The sequence below is a fragment of the Mesoplodon mirus genome (assembly GCF_964341445.2).
Source record: "Mesoplodon mirus genome assembly, chromosome: 17".
Classification (NCBI taxonomy): domain Eukaryota; kingdom Metazoa; phylum Chordata; class Mammalia; order Artiodactyla; family Ziphiidae; genus Mesoplodon; species Mesoplodon mirus.
The window spans coordinates 364249-388427 of NC_138993.1; the positions used below are offsets into that span (position 1 = coordinate 364249).

A 24179-nucleotide genomic window follows, 5' to 3' on the forward strand; every position below is an offset into this window, starting at 1 on the left:
TTTGCCTTATTTAAAAAGTTATATAGTGGTAAATGACACATACTCCACTCTCCTCCAAAAAGGCAAATACTTTTTGTCATTTATCTGTGTTGTTTCTTCTAAATAATATGCAGTACTTCGTAGGTACTTCGGTCTTAGGTATTAATTATGTTAGATGAATTTTAGATCTCTTGTAGCTCTTTTGTCCCCTCTCTCCCCCCACATAGTTATCGATATATCACAATTTTTAGTTATATTCTTATTCTGTGCAAGTATTTTCAGTGCTACTCCATAAAGTATACTTTAATTCTGAGTTAACAGTTGCATCAATTTTTCACTTTATTTTCTTTTATTGGGTTGGCCAAAAGGTTTATTTGTTTTTCCCGTAAGATGGCTCTCATAGCACTTAGTTGTCTTTAAGTTCATTCGAAACAATTTTGTTAGATTGTATTGTGACAGCTGTCATATCAGCATGCATTTAAAAAAAAACTTATCAAAATTGGTGAAATTTGTGTAGCTATTTTAATTTTGAAGATGGAAGAGAAAAAAGCAACATTTTCGGCATACTATGCTTTATTATTTCAAGAAAGGTAAAAACGCAACTGAAACGCAAAAAAAGATTTGTGCAGTGTATGGAGAAGGTGCAGTGACTGATAGAACGTGTCAAAAGTGGTTTGCGAAGTTTCATGCTGGAGATTTCTCGCTGGACAGTGCTTCACTGTCAGGTAGACCAGTTGAAGTTGTTAACGATCAAATAGAGACATTAATTGAGAACAGTCAACGTTATACCATGCTGGAGATGCTTTTGAGTAGCTGACATACTCAAGACATCCAAATCAAGGGTTGAAAATCATTTGCACCAGCTTGGTTATGTTCATCACTTTGATGTTTGGGTTCCACATAAGTTAAGCGAAAAAAACCTTCTTGACTGTATTTCTGCATGCAATTCTCCACTGAAACGTAACAAAAACATTCCATTTTTAAAACAAATTGTGACAGAGGATGAAAAGTGGATACTGTACAGTAATGTGGAACAGAAGAGATCGTGGGGCAAGCGAAATGAACCACCACCCACCACACCAAAGGCCAGTCTTCATCCAAAGAAGGTGATGTTGCGTATATAGTGGGATTGGAAGGGAGTTCTCTATCATGAGCTCCTTCCGGAAAACCAAACGATTAATTCCAACAAGTACTGCTCCCAATTAGACCAACTGAAAGCAGCACTCGACGAAAAGCGTCCAGAATTAGTCAACAGAAAACACATAATCTTCCATCAGGATAATACAAGACCGCATGTTTCTTTGATGACCAGGCAAAAACGGTTACAGCTTGGCTGGGAAGTTCTGATTCATCCGCTGTATTCACCAGACATTGCACCTTCGGATTTCCATTTATTTCGGTCTTCACAAAATTCTCTTAATGGAAAAAATTTCCATCTCCTGGAAGACTGTAAAAGGCACCTGGAACAGTTCTTTGCTCAAAAAGATAAAAAGTTTTGGGAAGATCAAATTATGAAGTTGCCTGAAAAATGGCAGAAGGTAGTGGAACAACAAGGGTGAATATGTTATGTTGTTCAATGAAGTGCTTGGTGAAAATGAAAAATGTGTCTTTTGTTTTTACTTTAAAAACCGAAAGAACTTTTTGGCCAACCCAGTAATCTATGGCTACATTTTCCGAATAGTTTAAAACAATTTTCCACATGATTAGACTTTTCAGATAATGCTGGTTTGATTTTTTTTTTTTTTCGTAACAGTGAAAACATCCTATTATCTGCTCCAATTAGACTGCTTGTCCCCTAGGCTTGTTATTCTGGGAGTTTATTTCACTTGTTTTCCTAAATTGGATTGCTTGTTTTCTGGATCCCATTTACCTTTTTGGTTTACTCCCATATTTTGGTAGAGCATTTTCATCAGAGAGAATAAATGGAAGGGAAATTTTGAGACCTTCCATGTCTCCTGATTCTACTCTCACATGATTGATAATTTGGGGAAAACTGTTCTTTAAGTCCCATCCCATATCCATTTGTTTGTTTTTGTTTAAAACCGCATCTGCATTCAGAGACTTGAGGAATGGTAAGAATCTAATGGTGTCGTTACACTTGAGATTATCTTTCTTGCATGAGGATTCCTGTGGAAACAGGGCAAGGTCCCCTCACCTCTTTACCTTACTCTTAGAGTACACACGTCTTCTCAGGTACCTGAGCTGCTTGAGTGCCATCTTGAGCGGTGCCAGTGTTGTTCCATCTGCTTTCACTTCTCACAAGGGGCAGAGAATGCCCAAACTTTTTCCATTTTGAAATTATATGTACTGTATTAGTTTTTGTTTTTGTTTTTTTTTTTTTTTTTTTGCGGTACTCGGGCCTCTCACTGTTGTGGCCTTTCCCGTTGTGGAGCACAGGCTCTGGACGCGCAGGCTCAGCGGCCATGGCTCATGGGCCCAGCCGCTCCGTGGCATGTGGGATCTTCCCGGCCCGGGGCACGAACCCGTGTCCCCTGCATCGGCAGGCGGACTCTCAACCACTGCGCCACCAAGGGAGCCCTGTATTAGTTTTTAAATTTGAAAGTAATGGAAACAAGTTTTGTAGCATTGTACATACGTGTGCTTAGGGGACTAAAGTCAGTCGTATTTCATATTCTGAGTATTTACAAAAAGGTCACTTTATGATAGATCTTTATTCAAACTTCGATGTGTTCAAACCTTCCAGAGGTTTCTTTGGTATCCTTTAAAATACGAAAACTAGTTTCACATAGAGGTCTCTTCCTGCTCATTTTTCACGATATCCCCAGATAATTTTTCATTCATTCGTATACGAATGAACCTGTGTCTTGATCATTAAGTCTTTTGCCTTGTTTGATTACCTATGTTGACTAACAAACATTAAGTGCTTATTTTGTGCTTGGTTCTTTGCAGAGTATTTTAAATAGGTGAGTCCTCAAAAAGAGTCTTAATAAGATTTGATTCTATTGGTACACCCACTTTACAGGTGAAATAATGAGGCCTACAGAGAAAAAGTAACTTGCTCAGGGTAGTATCTTAGAGATATTAATTAGCTTTCTCAGAGTCACATGTCATTTAAGTGTGTAACTCCAAACCTAATTCTTAACTTTTAGGCCATAACACCTAGCATATGATGGCTATTTTATAATCCTGATTTTGTTTGTCCTTTAGATATCTTTAAATTGTTGGTTTCTCATTCACCGAGTCTGAACAGTTATGCATTATGGTTGATTTTGTGAAGTTCACATATTAGAAATATTTTTTACATTTAAAAAATATTGTTTGTATGTTGAACATAAAAGTGTTCAAATCTAGTTGATCGTAGATCAGTCTAAATTTTGCTAGATAATTCTTTTTTTTCCAAGTTTGTGATTTCCAATTTCATAATTTTTGAAGGATTGCCTGGACATCGTGAAGTTGAAGTTAAATATGTGGATTTTGGCAATACAGCAAAAATAACACTTAAAGAAATGCGTAAAATAAAGGATGAGTTTCTGAATCCTGCAGAGAAGGTAATCTACTTATTATAAATCATAGGGTTAGAATATTAGCACAAATATAAAAGTATTTTTAGAAGTTATTTTCACCTTAGAAATGTTCTTTTAACTTTTTCTGTAAATAATTTCTGATTCATGGGCTATAGAAAAGAGTCGCTATAGTTACTGTTTAAAAAATATGTATCTTAGCAAATAAGCATTAATTATAAACGTGTATATATTTGTGTTTTTATAAGTACGTACTGGTCTGCAGCTTTTAGTGTTTTTTTGAAATATCTGTATAAGGTAGTAAGAATATGATATATTATGTGAAAAAAACTGATTACAGAAATGATTTTACTTTGATCCCATTTATGTTTAAGTATATATAATGTGTGCCAGAGAAAGAGAGAAGTCTGGAAGAATAAGTATCAATAAAAAACTTATCCTTCTCTTGGACTCCTGCTCCCCAGAGATAAGTTTAAGGAGGTTTATTTCCTAATTCATATACTCCTAGTATTTGAATTGTTATTAAGCAGTATTTTTCATTTAAAAATGGGTAAAATGATACAGGAAAAATTTGAAAATACAGATGAGTAAAATGAGGGGGGAATCACTCAGAATTATTCAATATTTTTGATATATATACTTCTAAGATACATCTTCTGTGTTTTTAAGAATTATGGGATTAGACTATATATAGTCCTATAACCTGATTTTTCATTTAACAATGTATCATAATTCTTTCAGTGGATGCTTATTATTCCAGTGTCTGAGTATACAATAATTCACTCAACAAAATACTCTGTTTTTTTGTTGTTTTTTTAATTTTTGGTTTGGATTTTTTTTAATAGGTTATTGCAGATTTTATTTTTTTAATTGATGTACAGTATATAAGTTGCAAGTGTACAATATAGTGATTCATGACTTTTTAAAGTTATACTCCATTTATAGTTATTGTAAAATATTGACCGTATTCCCTGTGCTGTATAATATATCCTTGTAGCTTATTTTATACATAATAGCTTGTACCTCTTGATCCCATACTCTGTTGATTCCAACTGTTTGCATTTATAAAAGTACTGTTAGAGACATCTTTGGGCATTTTATTTGTTTTCTAAATATGTATTAAATTCAAATGCAAAGTTTAGTTTTGTACACATTTAACACTTTATTTTAATTCTAAAATAACTGTAAATTAAGTTTACTTTCTTAATGGTGCAATTTTGTTTGACACAGGCAATTAAATGTAAGCTGGCCTATATTGAACCATGTAAAGGGACACTGCAGTGGTCAAAAAAAGCTAAAGAAAAATTTCAAGAAAAGACTCAAGATAAGTTTATGACATGTTCAGTCATTAGTAAGCTATTTCCATTTTTATTTGTTGTTATATGATCATAATTTTAAATAAGACTAACATTATGATATAACATTTGTCAGATCTTATAATAAATTCAATGTGTCATCAGTATGAGTAGTGAGAGAGAACATTTATTGAGAACTGGGGACAATGGAATAATATCTTCTGCAGGCTCTAGAGCCTAAAATTATTAGTACATGAGGCAAAAATTTCCATTGAAGATCAAGTCACCCTCAGCATGGCCCTTTGAAAGCCCTAAAGCCAGGAGTTAGCTTCTCTTGTTTCTCTTTGCTTTTGTCCTGGGTCTCCGTCCCTCATCTTGGAGTGATGGATGCTAAGGTATAATTTGCAGGAAAGCGAGGGGAGATGGGACATAACTGGTAAATAGTTTTTTTTGTTTTTGTTTCATTCTACTTGAGGGAATTTAAGTATAGGCTCTCGGCATATTTTGAAAAAAAGTTGCTTCTTTTTTGGAACAGTTTGGGTCTGAGATATACAGGCTGAGCGCTAGCCCACAGTTTGGTAACCCAGCAAGTTTAATGGCACAATCTGGTCTGAATTTACATGACGATACAATACTATATGTTGTATTGCTCTCCTTTACAGTGAGATAGATTCCACTTCAGGGTCGTCACGTTCGCTTCTGAGCTGCTGCCTCAGAATTGCTGTGGGCGTCACAAAATAAGCAAGAGATGTTCTATATAGCTTTTCTCAAGTTGAAGAATTCTGACACATCTGGCCCCAAGGGATTTGGATGGGGGATTTGAAAGCTGTTATCATCTGGGATTTTGATCTTTTCCAAAGCTGTGACCAACGTGCCTGTGTTGGTCTTAACAAGTACTAGTGCAGGATACACACGAGCATGTTTACTTAGGGTTGACTTAAGGGACTTCAAAAGGTACTTTTTACGGTATCCATTTTTTTCATTTTCATCATACTCCCATCTAGTAAACCCAAAATATCATGAGATTATTAGCCTGTTTTACGAGGGAATTGAAGCTTAAAGATCAATTGCTCAAGGCCACATAACCTAGAAATGATTGCATATTTGTGTTAATTTATTCACTTTAACATAAGACATTGTTCTGACGTAGTTCTGTTGAAGAGGAATATGATGATAGAAATTGTACCCTTAGTCTATAGAATTTTTATGTCTGGATTCTCTGATATAAACAGTAAATTAAGGGCCTCTTAATCTTGAGTAATCTCCACTGATTTTGAGCTGACTTTATTTAATGTGCTTTAATTCTGCTTCTCAGCTTTCCTTTTGGCATTTTACTCTGTTGGTTTTTAGCTCTCCCTTTAACGTCTCCTCCCGAGGTTAACCCATGAAGACGAGACTCCTGGGTTTCTCTCTTGACTCCCCCTTTTTCATTCTCAATTACTTGATATACCAATAATATCTAAACACAAGTTGTAGTGTATCTTAACCTAGATACTTTGATTTAAGGAATGCCAAAAGGCCCCACCAACCTAAAACATCTTTCCCCATTAACCTGCACAGTGATGAGATTAGTATACACTGTTACCTTACAAAGCAAGAGGCATTTAAATTTTAATTGGGAGCAGAGCAGGGAAGGTGGTGAAGGTACAGCACCGTGGGCAGCTGGCCCTGTGGAATGAAGAACCTGTGCATGGGCAGTGTGAACTCAAAGCTCTAAAGGGAACACAAAAGGTGGAAGTGAGGAGATGAGAGTTTACCGAGGCTCAGAGTTGCTTAGCTTTTTGTGTCTAGATAATTTATCTGGTCCGTTAAAAAAGTAGTGAGGAATGATCTTTAAGCTCTTGAAAAAAAGCTTTCTAACATGTATTCTTATAACTAGGTAACATAGGATGTTACTGCTGGTAATGACTTATCTTTTTATTTGGAATCATCGTTCTCTTAGCACCTGCCAGCTACTATTGTATAGAAGTATAGGCGTAAACCGATCTCAGTGCATAGAACTGTGTGTTTCCTAAAGAAATTTCTCTGTCGTTTATTCAAATGCATATTGAGCAGGTTCTCTATGCTATGTACTATAAATAAGTAAACAGGCACACGAGGTGTAACTTTACCCTCAGCTAACTCCCAGTTTAGATTAAGAAATAGACCTAATGGTTTGTCCTAAAAACAGAAGGACGGGGAAAAATTCCACTTAATGCTCTGGGTTGAGTTTTTGTTGTTTTAAACTTTGTGCTGTTTTTTTGTTGTTGTTTTTTGGTGCCATTCTGATAAAAGCTGTAAAACTTCGCAAATAAGCACTGGCCTGAATTAACTTTCATTCATTTCTTTTGTCCTCTGGAATTTGGCAGAATCCAATAAAACAGTTTAAAAACACAACGGAATGCTGCTTCAATAAGTATATGTCACTATGTTTTTTCTGAATCTAAAAGCTTTAAGCTGCTTTTGGTTCATTATGGAACAGTACACAATAACCTAAAATGAAAATTTTATTAACATTGGCAGTTCTTTTATGTGTGAAAAATGCTACTTTTACCCCTAGAGAGAGACTGACATTATTGAGCAGGAAACCTCATGGATGCAAAATGAAGGAAATTAAGTTCTCAGGTTTTTAAAAATTGCTCTTTAGTATATTTTGGGACATATTTCTTTCTTTCTCCAAACTAGTCTTAATGGTTTTACAGAAATTCTGGAAGACAGTGTGCTCTTAGTTGAGCTTTTCGATTTTCTTGGTGCTCCTGGAATGACTCCTACCAGTATTAATGACCAGCTAGTCAAAGATGGCCTAGCATCTTATGAAGTAGGGTAAGTGGACCTGTAAACTTTTATTTTTACTTCATATGTAACACTTCACAAGAAGGGAAACTGGCATATCATTCCCCATTGATTATCTGCTTAGGCTATAGACTTGGGAGCTTTTCCCTGTTAATGGGTCAGTAAAAAGAGAAGGAAAAATAATTGGAGTCCTTACTCTATTAGGAATAGAGTGGCTTTTTCCTTCATCTATAAGGGATTCTACAACAACAAGAATGGCTCCTAGAGATGGAGGGTGCTTCTAAGAAAAGGAGACTGGCATCTTATTCTAGGTGGGATGTCTGCTTAGGTGCCTCCTGAACCTTTGTGAAGAGGATCAGGAAGAGAAACGGCAGGCTCGAGCGTGAGCATCGTAGCAGAGAAGCCCATGTTCTCACCTGGAGACGTGGATTTTTTCTGGGTTCAGGTAGATACTTTCAAAGAGACCCAGGCTTGAGCCATTGTGCTAATACCCAGGCCAGGCCAGTGGTTGAGGCGACCCCAGAATCAGAAGAGCAGAGTGGTGCTAGGGAGGGTGGGAGGGTGTGAAGTCAAGACACAGCAGTTCTTCCACAATAGTGACTTGTGCAGTGGGGTTGGCCCCTGAGGGGTCTTCTGAAGAACTCCCTCGCACAGCCATTAAGAAAGCCAATATTTGATAACACCCACACATGATGCCTGCCAGGGTAAGCCAGAGAAGCAGTGACATGACACTCAGCAGAGGCCTGCAGTGACGTGCTCAGCATGTGGTCTGGCTCTCCCCCCCACCTCCACCCTAACAAGGGAGGAATGGAACTAGTAGCAGAAGAGAGGGCCTGCCCTTTTTCCACTGTAGGTCCTAAGCGAGGGAGGGAAAGAAAGGAGAGGAAACATTTAAATGTATTGGACTGAGTTTTCTTTTTTTTTTTTAAAGTAGGGTTATTGAGATATATAACATATACAATAAGAAATTCACCCTTTTTAGGTACAGTTATGAGTTTTGATAAATACATACAGTCATGCAACCATCATCACAGTCAAGATGCAGACTATTTCCATCACCCCTCAGAGTTCCCTCTTGTGCCTTTATGTAGTCAGTCTCCTTCCGCCACACCCGGTCCTTGGCAGCTACTGATCTAATTTCTGTCTCCATAATTCTGACTATTCCACAACTTCATATAAATGGAGTCATATAATATTTTGCCTTTCTGGCTTTTCCATTTAGCACAATGCTTTTGAGATTCAATCATGTTGTTGCTTATATCAGTAGTTTTTATTGCTCTGCTCATTTCATTGTATGGATACACCACAATGTTATATGTTCACCAATTGATGGACATTTGGGCTATTTCCAGTTTGGGGAGATTTTATGAATAGAATTTGCATACAGATGTTTGTGTAGACATATGTATGTTTTCTTTTCTCTTGAGTAAATACCTAGGAGTGAAATTGCTGCTTGTAAGTTTATTTCTAATTTTATGAGAACCTGTCAGATGTTTGTGTATGAGAGTTCTAGTCTCCATTCTTGCCAGCACTTGAATTTATCATTTTGTGTTTATATTAGCCCTTCTGATAGGAGTATTGTGGTATTTCATAGTGGTTTTCATTTTAATTTCCTTAATGACATTAAGGATCTTAACATGTGCTTATTTGCTGTCTGTATCTGTTCTTCAGTTAAGTATCTTTTCAGATGTTTTGCCCTTTTAAAACATTGTTGCTTATTGTTATTGAAATATGAAAGTTGTTTATACATTCTAGATACAAGCCTTTCATTAGGCATGTGCTTTGCAAATATTTTCTTCCAATCTGACTTCCTAAAGTGTCTTTTAAAGAGCAGAAGGGGGACTTCCCCTGGTGGCGCAGTGAGTGGTTAAGAATCCGCCTGCCAATGCAGGGGACACGGGTTCGATCCCTGGTCTGGGAAGATCCCCCATGCCGCGGAGCAATGAATGCCGTGCACCACAACTACTGAGCCTGTGCTCTAGAGCCCTTGCGCCACAACCGCTGAGCCCGCGTGCCTAGAGCCTGCGCACCGCAACAAAGAGTAGCCCCCACTTGCCGCAACTAGAGAAGGCCCACGTGCAGCAATGGAGACCCAACGCAGCCAAAAATAAATAAACAAATAAATTTATTTTTTTTTAAAAAGCAGAAGGTTCTGGTTTTGAAGTTCAGTTTGACAATTTTTTTCTTCTATAATTCAGGCACTTGTGTTTAGGTAAGAAATCTTTGCCTAACCTCAGGTCATAAAGGTTTTCTCATGTGTATTCTTCTAGAGTTTTATAGTTTTATGTTTCATATTCAGGTCTGTCACCCTTTTTATTTTGTTAGATAGGCTTTTTTTCTGTAGCAGTGTTGGGTTCAGAACGTGGAGCAGAAGGCACAGAGTTCCCGCACACTTTCTGCCCCACGCGGGCACAGCCTCCCCACCGTCCTCACCCCTAAGGTGCTGTGTTCGCTGGTATCGGTGAGACTGTATTGACGTGTCATAATCATCAAAGTCCATGGTTTATATTAGTGTGTATTCTGTGGGTTTTAACCTATATGATGACTTGCATCCACCATTATAGTATCATACAGAGTACTTTCACTGTCCTAAAGCTCCGTGAGCGCCTATTCATCCTTCCCTCCCCTCTAGCTTCTGGCAAGCACTGATGTTTTTACTGTCTCCGTAGTTTTGTCTTTTCCACATTGGAATCATACAGTCTGTAGCCTTCTCAGATTGGCTTCTTTCACTTAGTAATATGCACTTAAGGTTCCTCTGTGTCTTTTTCTGGCTTGACAGCTCATTGCTTTTTAATACTGAATAATATTCCATTGTCTAGTTGCACCACAGTTTATTTATCCATTCACCTACTGAAGGACATCTTGGTTGCTTCTAAGTTTTGGCAGTTATGAATAAAGCTGCTGTAGAGATTGGGTGCAGGTTTTTGTGTGGACATAAGTTTTCAACTCCTTTGGGTAAATACCAAGTAGCACAATTGCTGGATCCTATGATAAGAGTATGTTTAGTTTCATAAGAAACCGCCCAGCTGTCTTCCACAGTGGCTGTTCCAGTTTGCGTTCCCACCAGCAGTGAGTGAGGCTTCCTGTTGCTCCACATCCTTGCCAGCATTTGGTGCTGTCGGTGTTCCAGATTCTGGTGGCTCTAGTAGATGTGTAGTGGAGTCTCATATTTGTTTTAATTTGCATTTGCATAATTCTTACCTCACACTATACATAAAGGCTAGCTCAAATGGATTATACTCTTAAAATTAAGAGCTAAAAGTAAACTTCCAGAAGAAAAAAAGGAGGAAATCTTCAGTACAATGGATTGAGCAAAGATATCTAAGATAAGACACCAAAAGTGCAGTCCATAAAAGAAAAGAAATGATAAGTTTGTCCTCAATGTATTTAAAATGTACATTTCAAAAGACACTATTAAGTAAGTGAAAAACAACAGACTGGGAGAAAATACTTGCAGAACGTATCCTATAAAGGACTTGTTTTTGGAATTCCTAGAACTCTTTTTTTTTTTTTTTTTTTTTTTTGCGATACGTGGGCCTCTCACTTTTGTGGCCTCTCCTGTGGCGGAGCACAGGCTCTGGACGCGCAGGCCCAGCAGCCACGGCTCACGGGCCCAGTTGCTCCGTGGCATGTGGGATCTTCCCAGACCGGGGCACAAACCCGCGTCCCCTGCATCGGCAGGTGGACTCTCAACCACTGTGCCACCAGGGAAGCCCTGGAATTCCTAGAACTCTTAAAACTCAATAAGAAGACAGTCCAACCAAAGAAAATGGATAAAATATATGAACAGACATTTACCAGAGAAGATACACAATTGGCTAATCGGTACATGAAAGATGCTCAATGTCATTAATCATCAGGGAAATGCAGATTAAAGCCATAATGAGGTACCATTTCTCCCCCACTAGAACAGCTGTTATACATAAGACAAACAACTACAGATGCTGGTGAGGACGTGGAGTAGCTGTCATTACTAGGGGACGTAGAATGGTGTGTAGCTCTTTGGAAAATGGCTTGTGGATGTCTCAAAATTTAAACAAAGGTACCATAAAACTTAGCAATTTCTCTCCTAGGTATCTACCCAGGAGAAATGAAAACATATGTCCATACACAAACTTGCAAGCAGTTGTTCATAGCAGCACTATTCATATTCTAGCCAAAAATTGGAAACAATTTAAATATCCAGTGACTGGTGAATAGACAAAACACAGTATATTCCTACAGTGGGATATTGTTCGGCCATAAAAAGAAACAAACTGACACATCTACTTCATGGATAAACCTCAGAAATTTTTTTTAATATTTCTTTATTTATTTGGCTGTGCCGGGTCTTAGTTGCAGCACGGGTCTTCGTTGCGGCATGTGGCATCTAGTTCCCTGACTAGGGATCAAACCCAGCCCCCCGGAATTGGGAGCACAGAATCTTAACCACTGGACCACCAGGGAAGTCCCTAAACCTCAGAAATTTTAATCTAGGTAAAAGAAGCCAGAAACACGAGATTACTAATTGTATGATATGTCCAGAAAAGGCAAACCAGTAGATACAGAAAGTAGATTAGGGGTTGCCTGGGGCTAGAAGTGGGCACAAGGATTAAGGGTAAATGGACGTGGGGGGTCTTATGGGGGTGTATGTGTGAAAATGTTCTAAAACTGATCGATGCTGGTGGTTATACCATTTGGTGAAGTTACTGTCATACACTTGAAATGGGTGAACTTTTTGACATCTAAGATACACCTCAATAAACTTGTTTTTTTTTTAAAAAAAATAGCCCATTAGCTAATAGTCCTTCTTATTGTTCAGTTATATAAGCGAGAAATATTTACAGGCTGACTTGTTATGCTGTACTCAGTGGTGAGTAAGGTTGGTTTGTAGTAGGAAAGGAGATGGTCAGTCTGACCTTTCAGTGCGATAAGGGCTGCGCAAAGGGTAATTACAGTGCTGTGGGAATCCTGGAGGGCTCACCAGTGGAGCTCTCACTTAAGCTGAATTCTTTGATACAACCAGGAGTGAAGACCTGCATTCAGGAAAAATATGTGTGTTTATGTATTGTTAGTACAGTCATACAGCTAACGGACAGAAGAAAAGGTAGTAGTGGCTGGTATGGCAGGAGAAACGCAGAGACTAGATGATTGAGGAATCTCAGTCACTGAGAAGTAAATTACAGTACTTTTCAAACACTTGAATGTGTTTGCAGTTTATCCCTTGAAGAAAGGGGAGCTATTGAAGGATTTTAAACAGAGGACTGAGAGATTTGCATTTTAGAAAGCTGTCTCTGATGGCAAGTTTTCGAAAAACACCTGGAGACGGAAAATGGCTAGATCGTGAAACATAAAGGAGGTGAGCATCACAAGACCCTGCTGCTCATTGTAGGTGAGGAAGAGGAGGGAGTTGAGGTTGACTCAGGATCACTGACCTGACCACCATTGACTGGTGACACTGTTCCCTGAGAACAGAGCACAGGTTTGTGGGGAGAGTGAAGGCAGCACCCGCTCTGAGTGTATTGCTTGAGGTCCTGTGGCTGTTAAAGCAGAGGGAGAATCTCCAGGCAGCAAAAGCATTGTGCAGTGGTCGGGAGCTGTGGGCCACGCCCTCGGCCGTGGGACCGCAGGGGTCGCATGGTGAGAGTGAGGAGCAGACGCTGCAGCGGCTAAGGAAGGTGGGTGAGGGGAGAAGGGGGCATGTTTGCTCACCCTTGGTGCTCAGGCTTGTGCCCGGCAAGGGCAACTCCAGGTCTCCTGGGTCAGCCTGAAGTTTGTACCATTTGGGAGACCCCATTTTGAGAAAAAGAATACAAAATTATAACTATAGAATTAAAAAAAAAAAAGTAATATTTATGTAGGCTGGCAAAAGAAATCAACGAATTACAGATTTTCAAAAGTTGACAAATACCACAAATGTTAGAAAATTCAGACTCATCTGTAAAGTACTTTCTTTTTTAGCTGTATACTGATTACCACATGAAATGTCAGATTTTGTGATATCCCTATGGAGAGAATAGAAAAGTAATCCAGTCTTTTCTCTAGTGTGGCTGATCGAAATTTGTTTATTGGTAATTTTTTTAAAGTTTTTTTAGAGCCATAGCTCAGTTATTGGTAATGTCATGTAAATTTCTAAAAATCAGAGTTAATTTTAGGAGAATCTATTATTTCTTTCATGTATTATACATGTATTATGTATATACATAATATTCAAGACACTTCAAGTTTTATTATAATGAATCTTTAATACAATTTGATTTGACATTTATTAATGTATTGATTTATGATTTAATTTGTTTATTAACAGGGTAACCCTATTTCTCATCCAAACTGGGACATGTTTAAGAATGAAAGAGAAGCACTGTTACGCCAGAAAAACAGGTGTACAGTGGCTCAGTTACTCATTACACATAGTGGTGCATTAGCTTTGTATTGAACCTTATGTTTTCATGTGGGACACTAAGGTTGTGGGAGCATTTCTGGAACCCACTGCTGCACCGAGATGGCTAGCAGTAGCGTAACTCCACAGGACGTGTCGTGAGCCACAAAACTGTATCCCACTAAATCCAAACTAAATGTGTCTCCAACTCAGCTTCCCCTTAGCCAACCCAGAATGCTTGGCCAACACCCAAGATGAGAAAAAATAGGACAGGAAAAGTGAGAGTGGAAAGAGCCCATGATCTTAACTAATTGCAGTTACAATATTTACTTTTGAAAATTTTATCAAAGCACATTGCTTTGCCCCTCCCAAGGTACCAGTTTTCATAAACCACCTCTGCTGCTCTGGCAGCCCAGCCAGTTGCCTTGCCCTTCTACACCTGGCTTGCCAATTCCTGAGGACTGCAACCAGTCCCACTGTTTTCATAGTATCTATTGCCTGTCCTCAAAGTAGAACGTGAGCTTCCCTTGATCAGTGTGTGCCCTGAGCACCTGAGGCATAAGAAGAAAAGAAATATGAAGTCCCACAGTCTAGTCTGTTGGCCTCAACTATATCATATACGCACATCATCCTTTATAAAATAAAACGTAATGTTCCCCAAATATTCTCGCCCCTGTCTACCTTAACGTTCATGCCATGTCCTACTGCTTTACTGTGTCAAAGCTACATGTTTTCTTTTGGTTTCTGGAATGCCTCACTAACTTCTGCTTGTCCTTTTAAAATCTCAATTGAAATGTCATTTAATCAAGAGAAACCTTCTCCAACTCACAGACTGGGTTAGATTTCGTTGGCCTATGCCCTTGTTCTGTATAATTTATTTTTTGTGTAATTATGTGATCTCTCAGTATCACAGTAGCATAAGCTCCAGGAGGACAGGAAGCCTGCTTATTTTGTCCACTGCCATATCTCTGGGATCTAGCATTCTTGGCTCACAGTAGGTACCCAGGAAATATTAGTTGAATGAAAGAAATGAGTACCTGGGTCTGGAGCATGGAAGAGAGACCTGGTTAGGTGATTCAGATGGCGAGTTAACATACACATAATAAATGAGTCCATCACTTTCATCAATCTTCCCAGTCTTCCTAGGTGAAGATGCAAGTCTGAGCATTATCACTTACAGGAGAGAGAAGTTAAAAAAAAAAAAAAAAGAAATAGACCGGGAACCTGAAACTGAAGAAAAACCAGGAACCAAAGAAAGAGAACATTTCAAGAAGGAAAGAGTAGCTAGTTTAGGCTCAGAGTTGATGTTGAGTAAGGACTGAAAACTGTCCATTCGATTTAGAAGGAAAAATTGCTGGTCTCCTTGGTTAGCGAAATCTCAAGCTTATTGTGAGAGAACTTAAGTTTTTTCCTTTAAAGAAATTTTGACATAAATTATTTGTGATTAGAATCTGAGCTAATCTGATTCATTAAACATTCTAAACACTTCGATAATTTTGCTTATTAAGATATTTTTAAATAGCAGTTGTTTTCCACTTATATTCTCTAACGGACTGATACTTTTTAGTCAAGGAGAAATATTCAAGTTACCAAAAAAAAACCCACTGAATAATTCTATTCCTTAGTGAGTACAAAATATCAGTGGGAAATTGTGTAATTATGAGCACACTTGGTATTTTAAACTGTTTTTAAAATAGAAAGTTTGGCTTTTACATTTTTTTTTTCCTCTTTGTCCTTTGTTAATCATCAAGAACTCTTTTTTAAAAAAGACTAGGGCTTCCCTGGTGGCGCAGTGGTTGAGAGTCCGCCTGCCGATGCAGGGGACACGGGTTCGTGCCCCGGTCCGGGAAGATCCCATATGCTGCGGAGCAGCTGGGCCCATGAGCCATGGCCGCTGAGCCTGTGCGTCTGGAGCCTGTGCTCCGCAAAAGAGTAAAATTTCTGTTAGTATCAAAACTGCAAAGCAGTGAGTCGTATCTAAAAATTATTCATCTCTAGATCTAAGCAAATACAAATATAAATATTTTGCAAACTACTCTTTTTGCTAATGGGTTTTGTTATTTTCCAGATATACCCTCAAAGATAATTCCAAAAAGCATACTGAAATATGGGATCCTTCTCCAGAAGAAATTATTTCAAATGAAGTAAACTACTTAAATCCTGTATTTGCAAAATCTCTACCTAATGAGGATCTGCAGTCACTTTATTACAAGGAACTGCCTGTGTACATCTGCAATGTAGTGTCTCCTGAGAAGATTTATGTTCAGTGGTTATTAGCAGGAGACTTACTTCATAGGTATAACATTCAAAGAAAACATTGTGCATGTAGCTTTATTCTTTTTTCTGTATTTTGTTTCAAAGATCTAGAAGTCATAAATGCAGAATTTTAAAAGTACAAAATTATTTCAGCTAAATATTCACTAAAAAACAGTTAAAAGTATACAAATAGTATTTTTACTGGTTATTTTCACTGTGTTGGGGTTTATAAATTCCACAAATGCTTACTGAGTGCCTATTATTTGACAGCCAGTATTATAGGTGTTGGGGATACAGTGGTAAAAACATGGACAAGCTTGTGCTGTCATGGAGCTTAAATTCTAGTAGAGGGAATGACAGTGAACAAAGTATTCAGTGCAGCAGATGATGATGAAGACGAGAAAGTTCAAGCGGTGGGGGAGGAAGACCCCACGGAATCAGTGACACTTGAAATGGACCCTGAAGGCAGGGAGGGAGGGAGCCATGAAGATGCCTGGGAGAAGCTCACGTCAGGCAGAGGGAAGAAGTAGTTGCAGACCCTGCAGTGGAAATGTGCTTGGGTGTCCACGGAAGAGCAAGGTAGCCAGTTTGTTTGGAATAGAATGCGGGAGGGAGGACAGGAGAAGACAGGGAGTCAGGGAGTTGTACGTTACAAGAAAAGGTTTCGAGAGTTAAAATTTTTTTTCTTTACATAGTTTAGGAGAAAAGATGGTCACTGCTTATGAAAACTCAAAATGGGAACCTGTTAAATGGAAGAACGGTATGCACTGTGCTGTTAAGATCCAAGATGAAAATCAGTGGCAAAGGGGCCAGATCATCAGAATGGTTACAGACACATTGGTGGAGGTAAATGCAGCATTAAAAATATAATCATGAAAGTGAATGCATTTTGTATTTTCATCCAATTTTTATTATGCTTTTCAGTTTGCAAAAAAAAAAATTTTAAGCACTGTCTTTCCATAGACTTAAAGTTATTGTTTTCATAGGTCTTGCTGTATGATGTGGGTGTTGAACTAATAGTGAATATTGACTGTTTAAGAGAACTTCAAGAAAGCCTAAAGACCATGGGAAGATTATCTTTGGAATGCTCTCTTGTTGATATAAGGTAGTTTTTAGCTGAGTAAATTTTCTCATTATTGAATATGACTTTAAATATGTTTCTTTTTGGATGGATTCTTCCAGTTTTGATTTTTCTGACATATTCTGAAATTTTCATAAGATCTAGTTGATCTATCTAGTTAATTTTAAGGTTTTAAGCAGGAAAGAGGAACTTCCCTGGCGGTCCAGTGGTTTAGACTCTGCACCTCCACTGCAGGGGGTGTGGGTTCAATACCTGGTCAAGGAACTAAGATCCCACATGCCGCATGGTGTGGCCAAAAAATTAAAAAACAAAGACAGGAAAGATAAAAATATGAAGTACAGGGGCTTCCCTGGTGGCGCAGTGGTTGAGAGTCCGCCTGCCGATGCAGGGGACACGGGTTCGTGCCCCGGGCCGGGAAGATCCCATATGCCGCGGAGCGGCTGGGCCTGTGAGCCATGGCCGCTGAGCCTGCACGTCCAGAGCCTGTGCTCCGCAACGGGAGAGGCCACAACAGTGAGAGGCCCGAGTACCGCAAAAAAAAAAAAAAAAATGAAGTACATAAACTTTGGTGGTATCTAGAAAGAATTCAAACTGTTAAAAAAAAAAAAACCTTGAGGCACACAAGCAGGTAGAAATAAAATGTATTTCATAAGCTTAGAATTGCATGGAAAGCTAAAAATGTGTAAATTACCAGAAAGAGTGAATTAGGCTTCTGGGAAATGGCAAGGCATGGTTGTAGAGTCTGCTAGAATCCTACCATAAACACATAAACATGGATGCAAATCTGCAGACTGCATGGTCAACATCTACAACGAAAGTAGGCAACACAAGCAGTTGGGGTGCTCCACAAACCGGACCCTGTGGTGTCACACTTGTAGGGGAGGATGGAGAGGGAAAGCTGCCTGGGGTCCTCACAGGTCTGAAAATAGGAATTGGCAACAGCATTTCCCTGGAGCACGTGGGCCAACCTGAGAACAGCAAGCAAAACTGAGATGCAGGGTGCTCTTTGTAGTTGAATGTGAGAGCTCTGTCACAGGCCAGTGTTTCATGGTACTGAAGCCTTCTTAGCCATACAAGCTCTCTTCTAGGACCCCCTGACAGTGGAGAATCTGCTGGGAAGAGAGCCTGATTTGATCAAAGCAGACAGTGGGGCAAAGGAAAGAAAAGATGCAGATAAAAGTAGAGAGCAAGGTATGAAGCCATGTTGTCTGTCACTTTGGGAGAATGACACAAGTCAGAGTTCCAGAGCCATGAAGCTTGGAAAGCAGTTGTGATCCCCCCTTCTCCTGAAGTACAGGAAATTTTACTTCACTTAAAACATTAGTGAAAGAAAGGATTACAGTCGAACTCCTTACAAATAATGAGAAAAGAAAATTAGGAGCCAAATGATATCCCTAGAGGCAATGGAATCCACGAAAAAGACAGGCTTACAAAACAGTAATATTTCAAATTAAACTAAGGAATTTAGAAAATGATAGACACTATGAAGAACAACATAAAATAGAATTAGAAAAACTCAGAAATAAGATTGATTACAGAAAAAGGAAGGTTTGAAAAGAGATGATAGCACTCAGGAAGGAACAGAAAGTCACATCAGAACGTAGACTAAACTGGAAAATACACAAAGCAAATAGGTAATAGAAAGCATCTTAAAGAGAAATACAAGGGACTCCCCTGGTGGCACAGTGGTGAAGAATCCAGCTGCCAGTGCAGGGGACACGGGTTCGATCCCTGGTCCGGGAGGATCCCACATGCTGCAGAGCAACTAAGCCTGTGCGCCACAACTACTGAGCCTGCATTCTAGAGCCCGCGAGGCACGACTACTGAGTCCGCGTGCCTAGAGCCCGTGCTCCGCAACAAGAGAAGCCTGCACACTGCAACAGAGTAGCCCCCGCTCGCCACAACTAGAGAAAGCCTGCGTGCAGCAACGAAGAGCCAACACAGCCAAAAATAAATAAATAAGTAAATACATTTAAATAAATAAATAAATAAATGTTTTTAAAAAGAGATACAAGATCAAAAGAGGGCAGATGTTTTTAATTAAAAATCCAAAGGATTTAAAAGAAAACAAAAGATACCTAAAGTAGACAGAGACCTAATATACATGTAATAGGAATGTCAAAGAACAAGACTAAAAGAAATAGATCAAAACAAATACTAAAAACCCAATTCAAAAAAGTGTCCCTAAAATAAAAGACTACTTTAAAAAATACATTGAAAAGGCGCACTGCCTATCTTGGAAAATCGGTTCAGGAATGCCAACACTGAGACATTATCTAGTAAAATCATTGATTCACGAGAGATATAAAATAACATTGTCATCACCAACACTTTATGCCAGAAGGTAAGAGAGTAGCATTCTAAAAATACTCAAAAGAAAATGGCAAGCTGTGGGTTTTATATCCAGCCAGCTGACTTTCAGGTATTGATGAAAAGACCACAGAATACTGATTTCATCACTCAGGGAATATTGTTTCCAGGAACGGCCCCTGTAAGAGAACAAGTTTTAGGTAACCAACAAGAGAGATTTTGACATAAGGACTGTGGTGAGCATTACATTTATTTTACCAAAAGAACCAAGATTAAATGATCGTTATTAGGGAAACAGTACAGAATGCAAAGTAGATCAGCCACAATTTCAAAGAACGGAGGGAGAAAGGAGAGTATATGTGGGAAGTTGAATCGACTTCCTGTTGTCACATTAGTATTAACTAGGAGTAAGTACTTCAAATAAGAAGTTGGAAAAGAGAAGAGGTTACTAACAATATCAATTTAACATTAGAACAACATTAATATTTTATGCAGACAAATCAGTAAAAATAGTAAGTAAAATGAAATTAACTGTATGTAGTGGTGATATAGCCTCTCAGAGAGGAACTTTTTCAAGTGACTTTAAAACACAATAAGTTGACTGTACATGCTTACCAAAATATATCCTAAGGACAAGAAATAACTGCCCCCCCCCAAGTCAGCTGTTTTTATTAATCCCAAAGTTGGTTGTAGTGTTACTGAAACTGTTGTGTGTGTATTGTGGGATAATTCAAAATAGTAATTATGTACATATCGTTAAGAACAAGTGTGGTTGTTTGATGGTAAACATGTAAGATTAAGGTTGACTTACCTTGTACTCCTGATTTTGAATTCAAAGTATCAGTAGAAACTGATAAGGTATTTTAATTATAAAAAACACATGTTATTTAGCCTTGTAACACGAAGGACCTAACATGAAGTAGCAATGAGCCATGCTGGTGCACAAATTGTGGTCTCCAAATACCATTTCCCACTAAAAGAATTTAGTGCTCTTTGGGAAAATGTCTGATTCCAGGTCTTGGGCAGGAAATACACAGTGTGAGCCTAGAATATCTTGACCTAGCAAAAAGCAAGAAAGCTATAAATAAATAGATGGATGGATAGATAGATTATGACAACCTGAATAAACTTCCACTGACCAAAGATGGGACAGTTTCAACAGCAGTAGGATGATTATTATGTTGTATCAAAGCATTTGATATGTTTGAGTCTCTAAATTCATAAAGCGATTTAAAAAAAAAACTTATTGATCACTTTTAGAGGATTCTAGGGAACTAATTCATTATTCTGAAAATTGGTAAATAAGGGAAATGAGCACTTGTTTTTCCTGTACAATCTATATCTCAAGATAATCAATTAGGTGATAAGGGAAAGTTCTTTATAAGCATTCCTTCTAACAAGGGAGGAATGATATCATTGGAATACCACCATTTTACAACCCTTATATACTAAGGGATCTAGGCATGATTGTTGGTGGCTGCTAACATCACAAAAAGAGAATCGGGCATTCTGTACCTCCGGAGGGAAGTACACAGCACCATCTCTGAATAGTATTGCTGAAAAAAGAAATATGCGAACCTGAATCTGATCAAGACTCTAGACCTAACTATGAATTTAAAGGAAATACAAGAGACAGATGAACATGTTAAACACCATGAGAATGCAATCAGCTAAATTCAGACCATTGAAACTGCAAACCAACTCTGTTTATTCAACAGAAAATTACAAGGGAAAGAGATGGAAGGGGCACTAAAGATGCATACTGCCCATTCATGATGTATGGATTTTGTTTACTTTACCAATTCAGACTGTTTTGAAACATCAGGAAAAAAACGAACACCATCTGAATAGTTGATCATAAGAATAGTTGATCTTAAGAAATTATTAATTTTTAATGTGACAACAGTAGTGTGGTTGTGTTTGTTTAAACAGATTTAGTTTTGGAAAATGCAAACTACAATCTTTTCAAATGAAATAATGCTAAATCTGGGACTTAAAAATAATCAGGGGCTTCCCTGGTGGCACGGTGGTTAAGAATCTGCCTGCCAGTGCAAGGGACACGGGTTCGATTCCTGGTCCGGGAAGATCCCACATGCTGCGGAGCACCTAAGCCCGTGCGCCACAACTACTGAGCCTGTGCTCTAGAGCCCGTGAGCCACAACTACTGAGCCCACGTGCAATAACTACCCGTGCTCTGCAACAAGAGAAACCATCGCAATGAGAAGCCCGTGCACTGCAACAAAGAGTAGCCCCCACTCGCTGCAACTAGAGAAAGCCGCGTGCAGCAACAAAGACCCAACTCAGACATACGTACATACATAATACACATACATACATACATACATATTTAAAAAAATAAATAATCAGGGTTGGGAGTGAATACATGGGAATATGATGAAATAGAATTGGTCATGTATTGACAATTGTCAAAGCTGAATGATAGATGAGATTTATTATATTCGCTCTGCTTTTGAGTATGTTTGAAAACTATAATTGAAAAACAAATTGAAAATATTTAAAGGTGAATTCACCAGATATTTTTTTATTATATAAGTTTCAAGTGTACAGCATTATAATTTGACATTTGTATTCACTGCAAAGTGATCACACCACAAGCCTAGTTACCATCCATCACCGTTATAATTGACACCCTTCACCCTTTGCACCCATCTCCCAACTCCCTTCCCCTCTGGTAACCACTAATATGATTTCTGTATGTATGAGTTTGTTTTTCTTTTGTTGGTTGGTTGGTTTTTTAGATTCCACATATGAATGAAATCATGTGGTATTTGTCTTTCTCAGTCTGGCTTATTTCATTTAGCATAATATCTTCAGGGTTCATCCATGTCAGAAATGTCGAGATTGCATTTTTTTTTATGGCTGAGTAGTATTCAGTTGTGCATATATCACATCTCCTTTATCCATTATTCCATTTTATGGACCCTTAGGTTGCTTCCATATCTTGGCTGTTGTAAATAGTGCTGCAGTCCACATAGGGGTGCAGATATCTTTTTGAATTCGTGTTTTCAGGTTCTTCTGGTGAATACCCAGAAGTGGAATAGCTGGGTTATATAGTAGTTATTTTTTTGAGGAACCTCCATACTGTTTTCCAATAGTGCTGTACCAGTTTACATTCCCACCAACAGTGCAGGAAGGTTCCCTTTTCTCCACATCTTTGCCCACACTTTTTATTGGTTGTCTTTTTGATAATAGGCATTCTAACAGGTGTGAGGTGATACCTTCTTGTGGTTTTGATTTGCATTTTCTTAATAATTACTGATGTTGAACATCTTTTCATATATTTGTTGGCCATCTGTATGTCTTCTTTGGAAAAATGTCTATTCAAATCCTCTGCCCATTTTTTAATCAGGCTGTTTGGGGATTTTTGTTGTTGAGTTGTATAAGTTCTTTATAATTTTGGATATTAACACCTTATTGGATACCTGATTTGCAGAATATCTTCTCTCATTCAGTAGGTTGCCTTTTCATTTTGATGGTGGTTTCCTTTGCTGTGCAGAAGCTTTTTAGTTTGATGCAGTCCCATTTGTTGATTTAGTTTCCCTTGCCTTTGGAGTCAGATCCACAGAAATATTGCTAAGCCTGAGGTTAGTGAGGATACTGCCTATGTTTTCTTCTAGGAATTTTATGGTTCAGTTCTTACATTCAAGTCTTTAATTCTTTTGGGGTTAATTTTTGTGCTTAAGATAGTGGTCTAGTGGTCTTTTTCATGTGACTGTTCAGTTTTCCCAGCACCATTTATTGAAGAGACTATCATTTCTCCATTGTATGTTCTTTGCTCCCTTGTTATAAAATAATTTTCCATATATGTGTGGGTTTATTACTGAACTCTCTATTATGTTCATTGATTTATGTGTCTCCTCGTGTGCCAGTACCATACTGTTTTGATTACTGTAGCTTTGTAGTATAGTTTGAAATCAGAGCGCATGATACCTCCAGCTTTGTTCTTCTTTCTCTAGATTGTTTTTTGGACATTTGGGATCTTTTGTGGTTCCATACAAATTTTAGAATTACTTGTTCTAGGACTTCCAATACTATGTTGAATGAAAGTGATGAGAGTGGGCATCCTTGTCTTGTTCCTAATCTTAGAGGAAAAGCTTTCAACTTCTCACCATTGAGTATGATGTTAGTTATGGGTTTGTCATATATGGCCTTTATTATGTTGAAATACACTCTATACCCACTTTGTTGAGAGTTTTTATCATAAATGGGTGTTAAATTTTGTCAAATGCTTTTTCTGCATCTATTGAGATGGATTATATGGTTTTATCCTTCATTCTGTTAATGTATGTACCACGTTGATTAATTTGTGGGTGCTGGGCCATCCTTACACTGCTGGAATAAATCCACTTGATCGTGATGTGTGACCCTTTTAATGTATTGTTTGCTAATATTTTGTTGACGATCTTTACATATATGTTCATCAGAAATACTGACCTGCACTTTTCTTTTCTTGTGGTGTCCTTGTATGGTTTTGGTGTCAGGGAAATACTGGCTTCATAAAATGTGGTCGGAACGTTTCTCTCCTTCAGTTTTTTGGAAGAGTTTGAGAATTCTTCAAAACATTTTTCTTTGAATGTTTGGTAGAATCCACCAGTGAAGTTGTCTACTCCTGGGCTTTTGTTAGT

General features: G+C 38.3%; 1 protein-coding gene across 1 annotated transcript in view; it reads left to right on the forward strand.

Moving 5' to 3' along the window:
• The window catches only part of RNF17 (ring finger protein 17), a gene marked incomplete at its 5' end in the record, with an annotated part of 115303 nt that overhangs the window by 55210 nt on the left and 35914 nt on the right, over window positions 1–24179 (forward strand). Inside the window, 6 exons of the mRNA XM_082602146.1 lie at window positions 3373–3488; window positions 4692–4812; window positions 7438–7558; window positions 15955–16182; window positions 16838–16988; window positions 17129–17247. Of these exons, the coding sequence (XP_082458272.1) occupies window positions 3373–3488; window positions 4692–4812; window positions 7438–7558; window positions 15955–16182; window positions 16838–16988; window positions 17129–17247 (856 nt within the window). The remainder of the gene's footprint in view (window positions 1–3372; window positions 3489–4691; window positions 4813–7437; window positions 7559–15954; window positions 16183–16837; window positions 16989–17128; window positions 17248–24179) is intronic.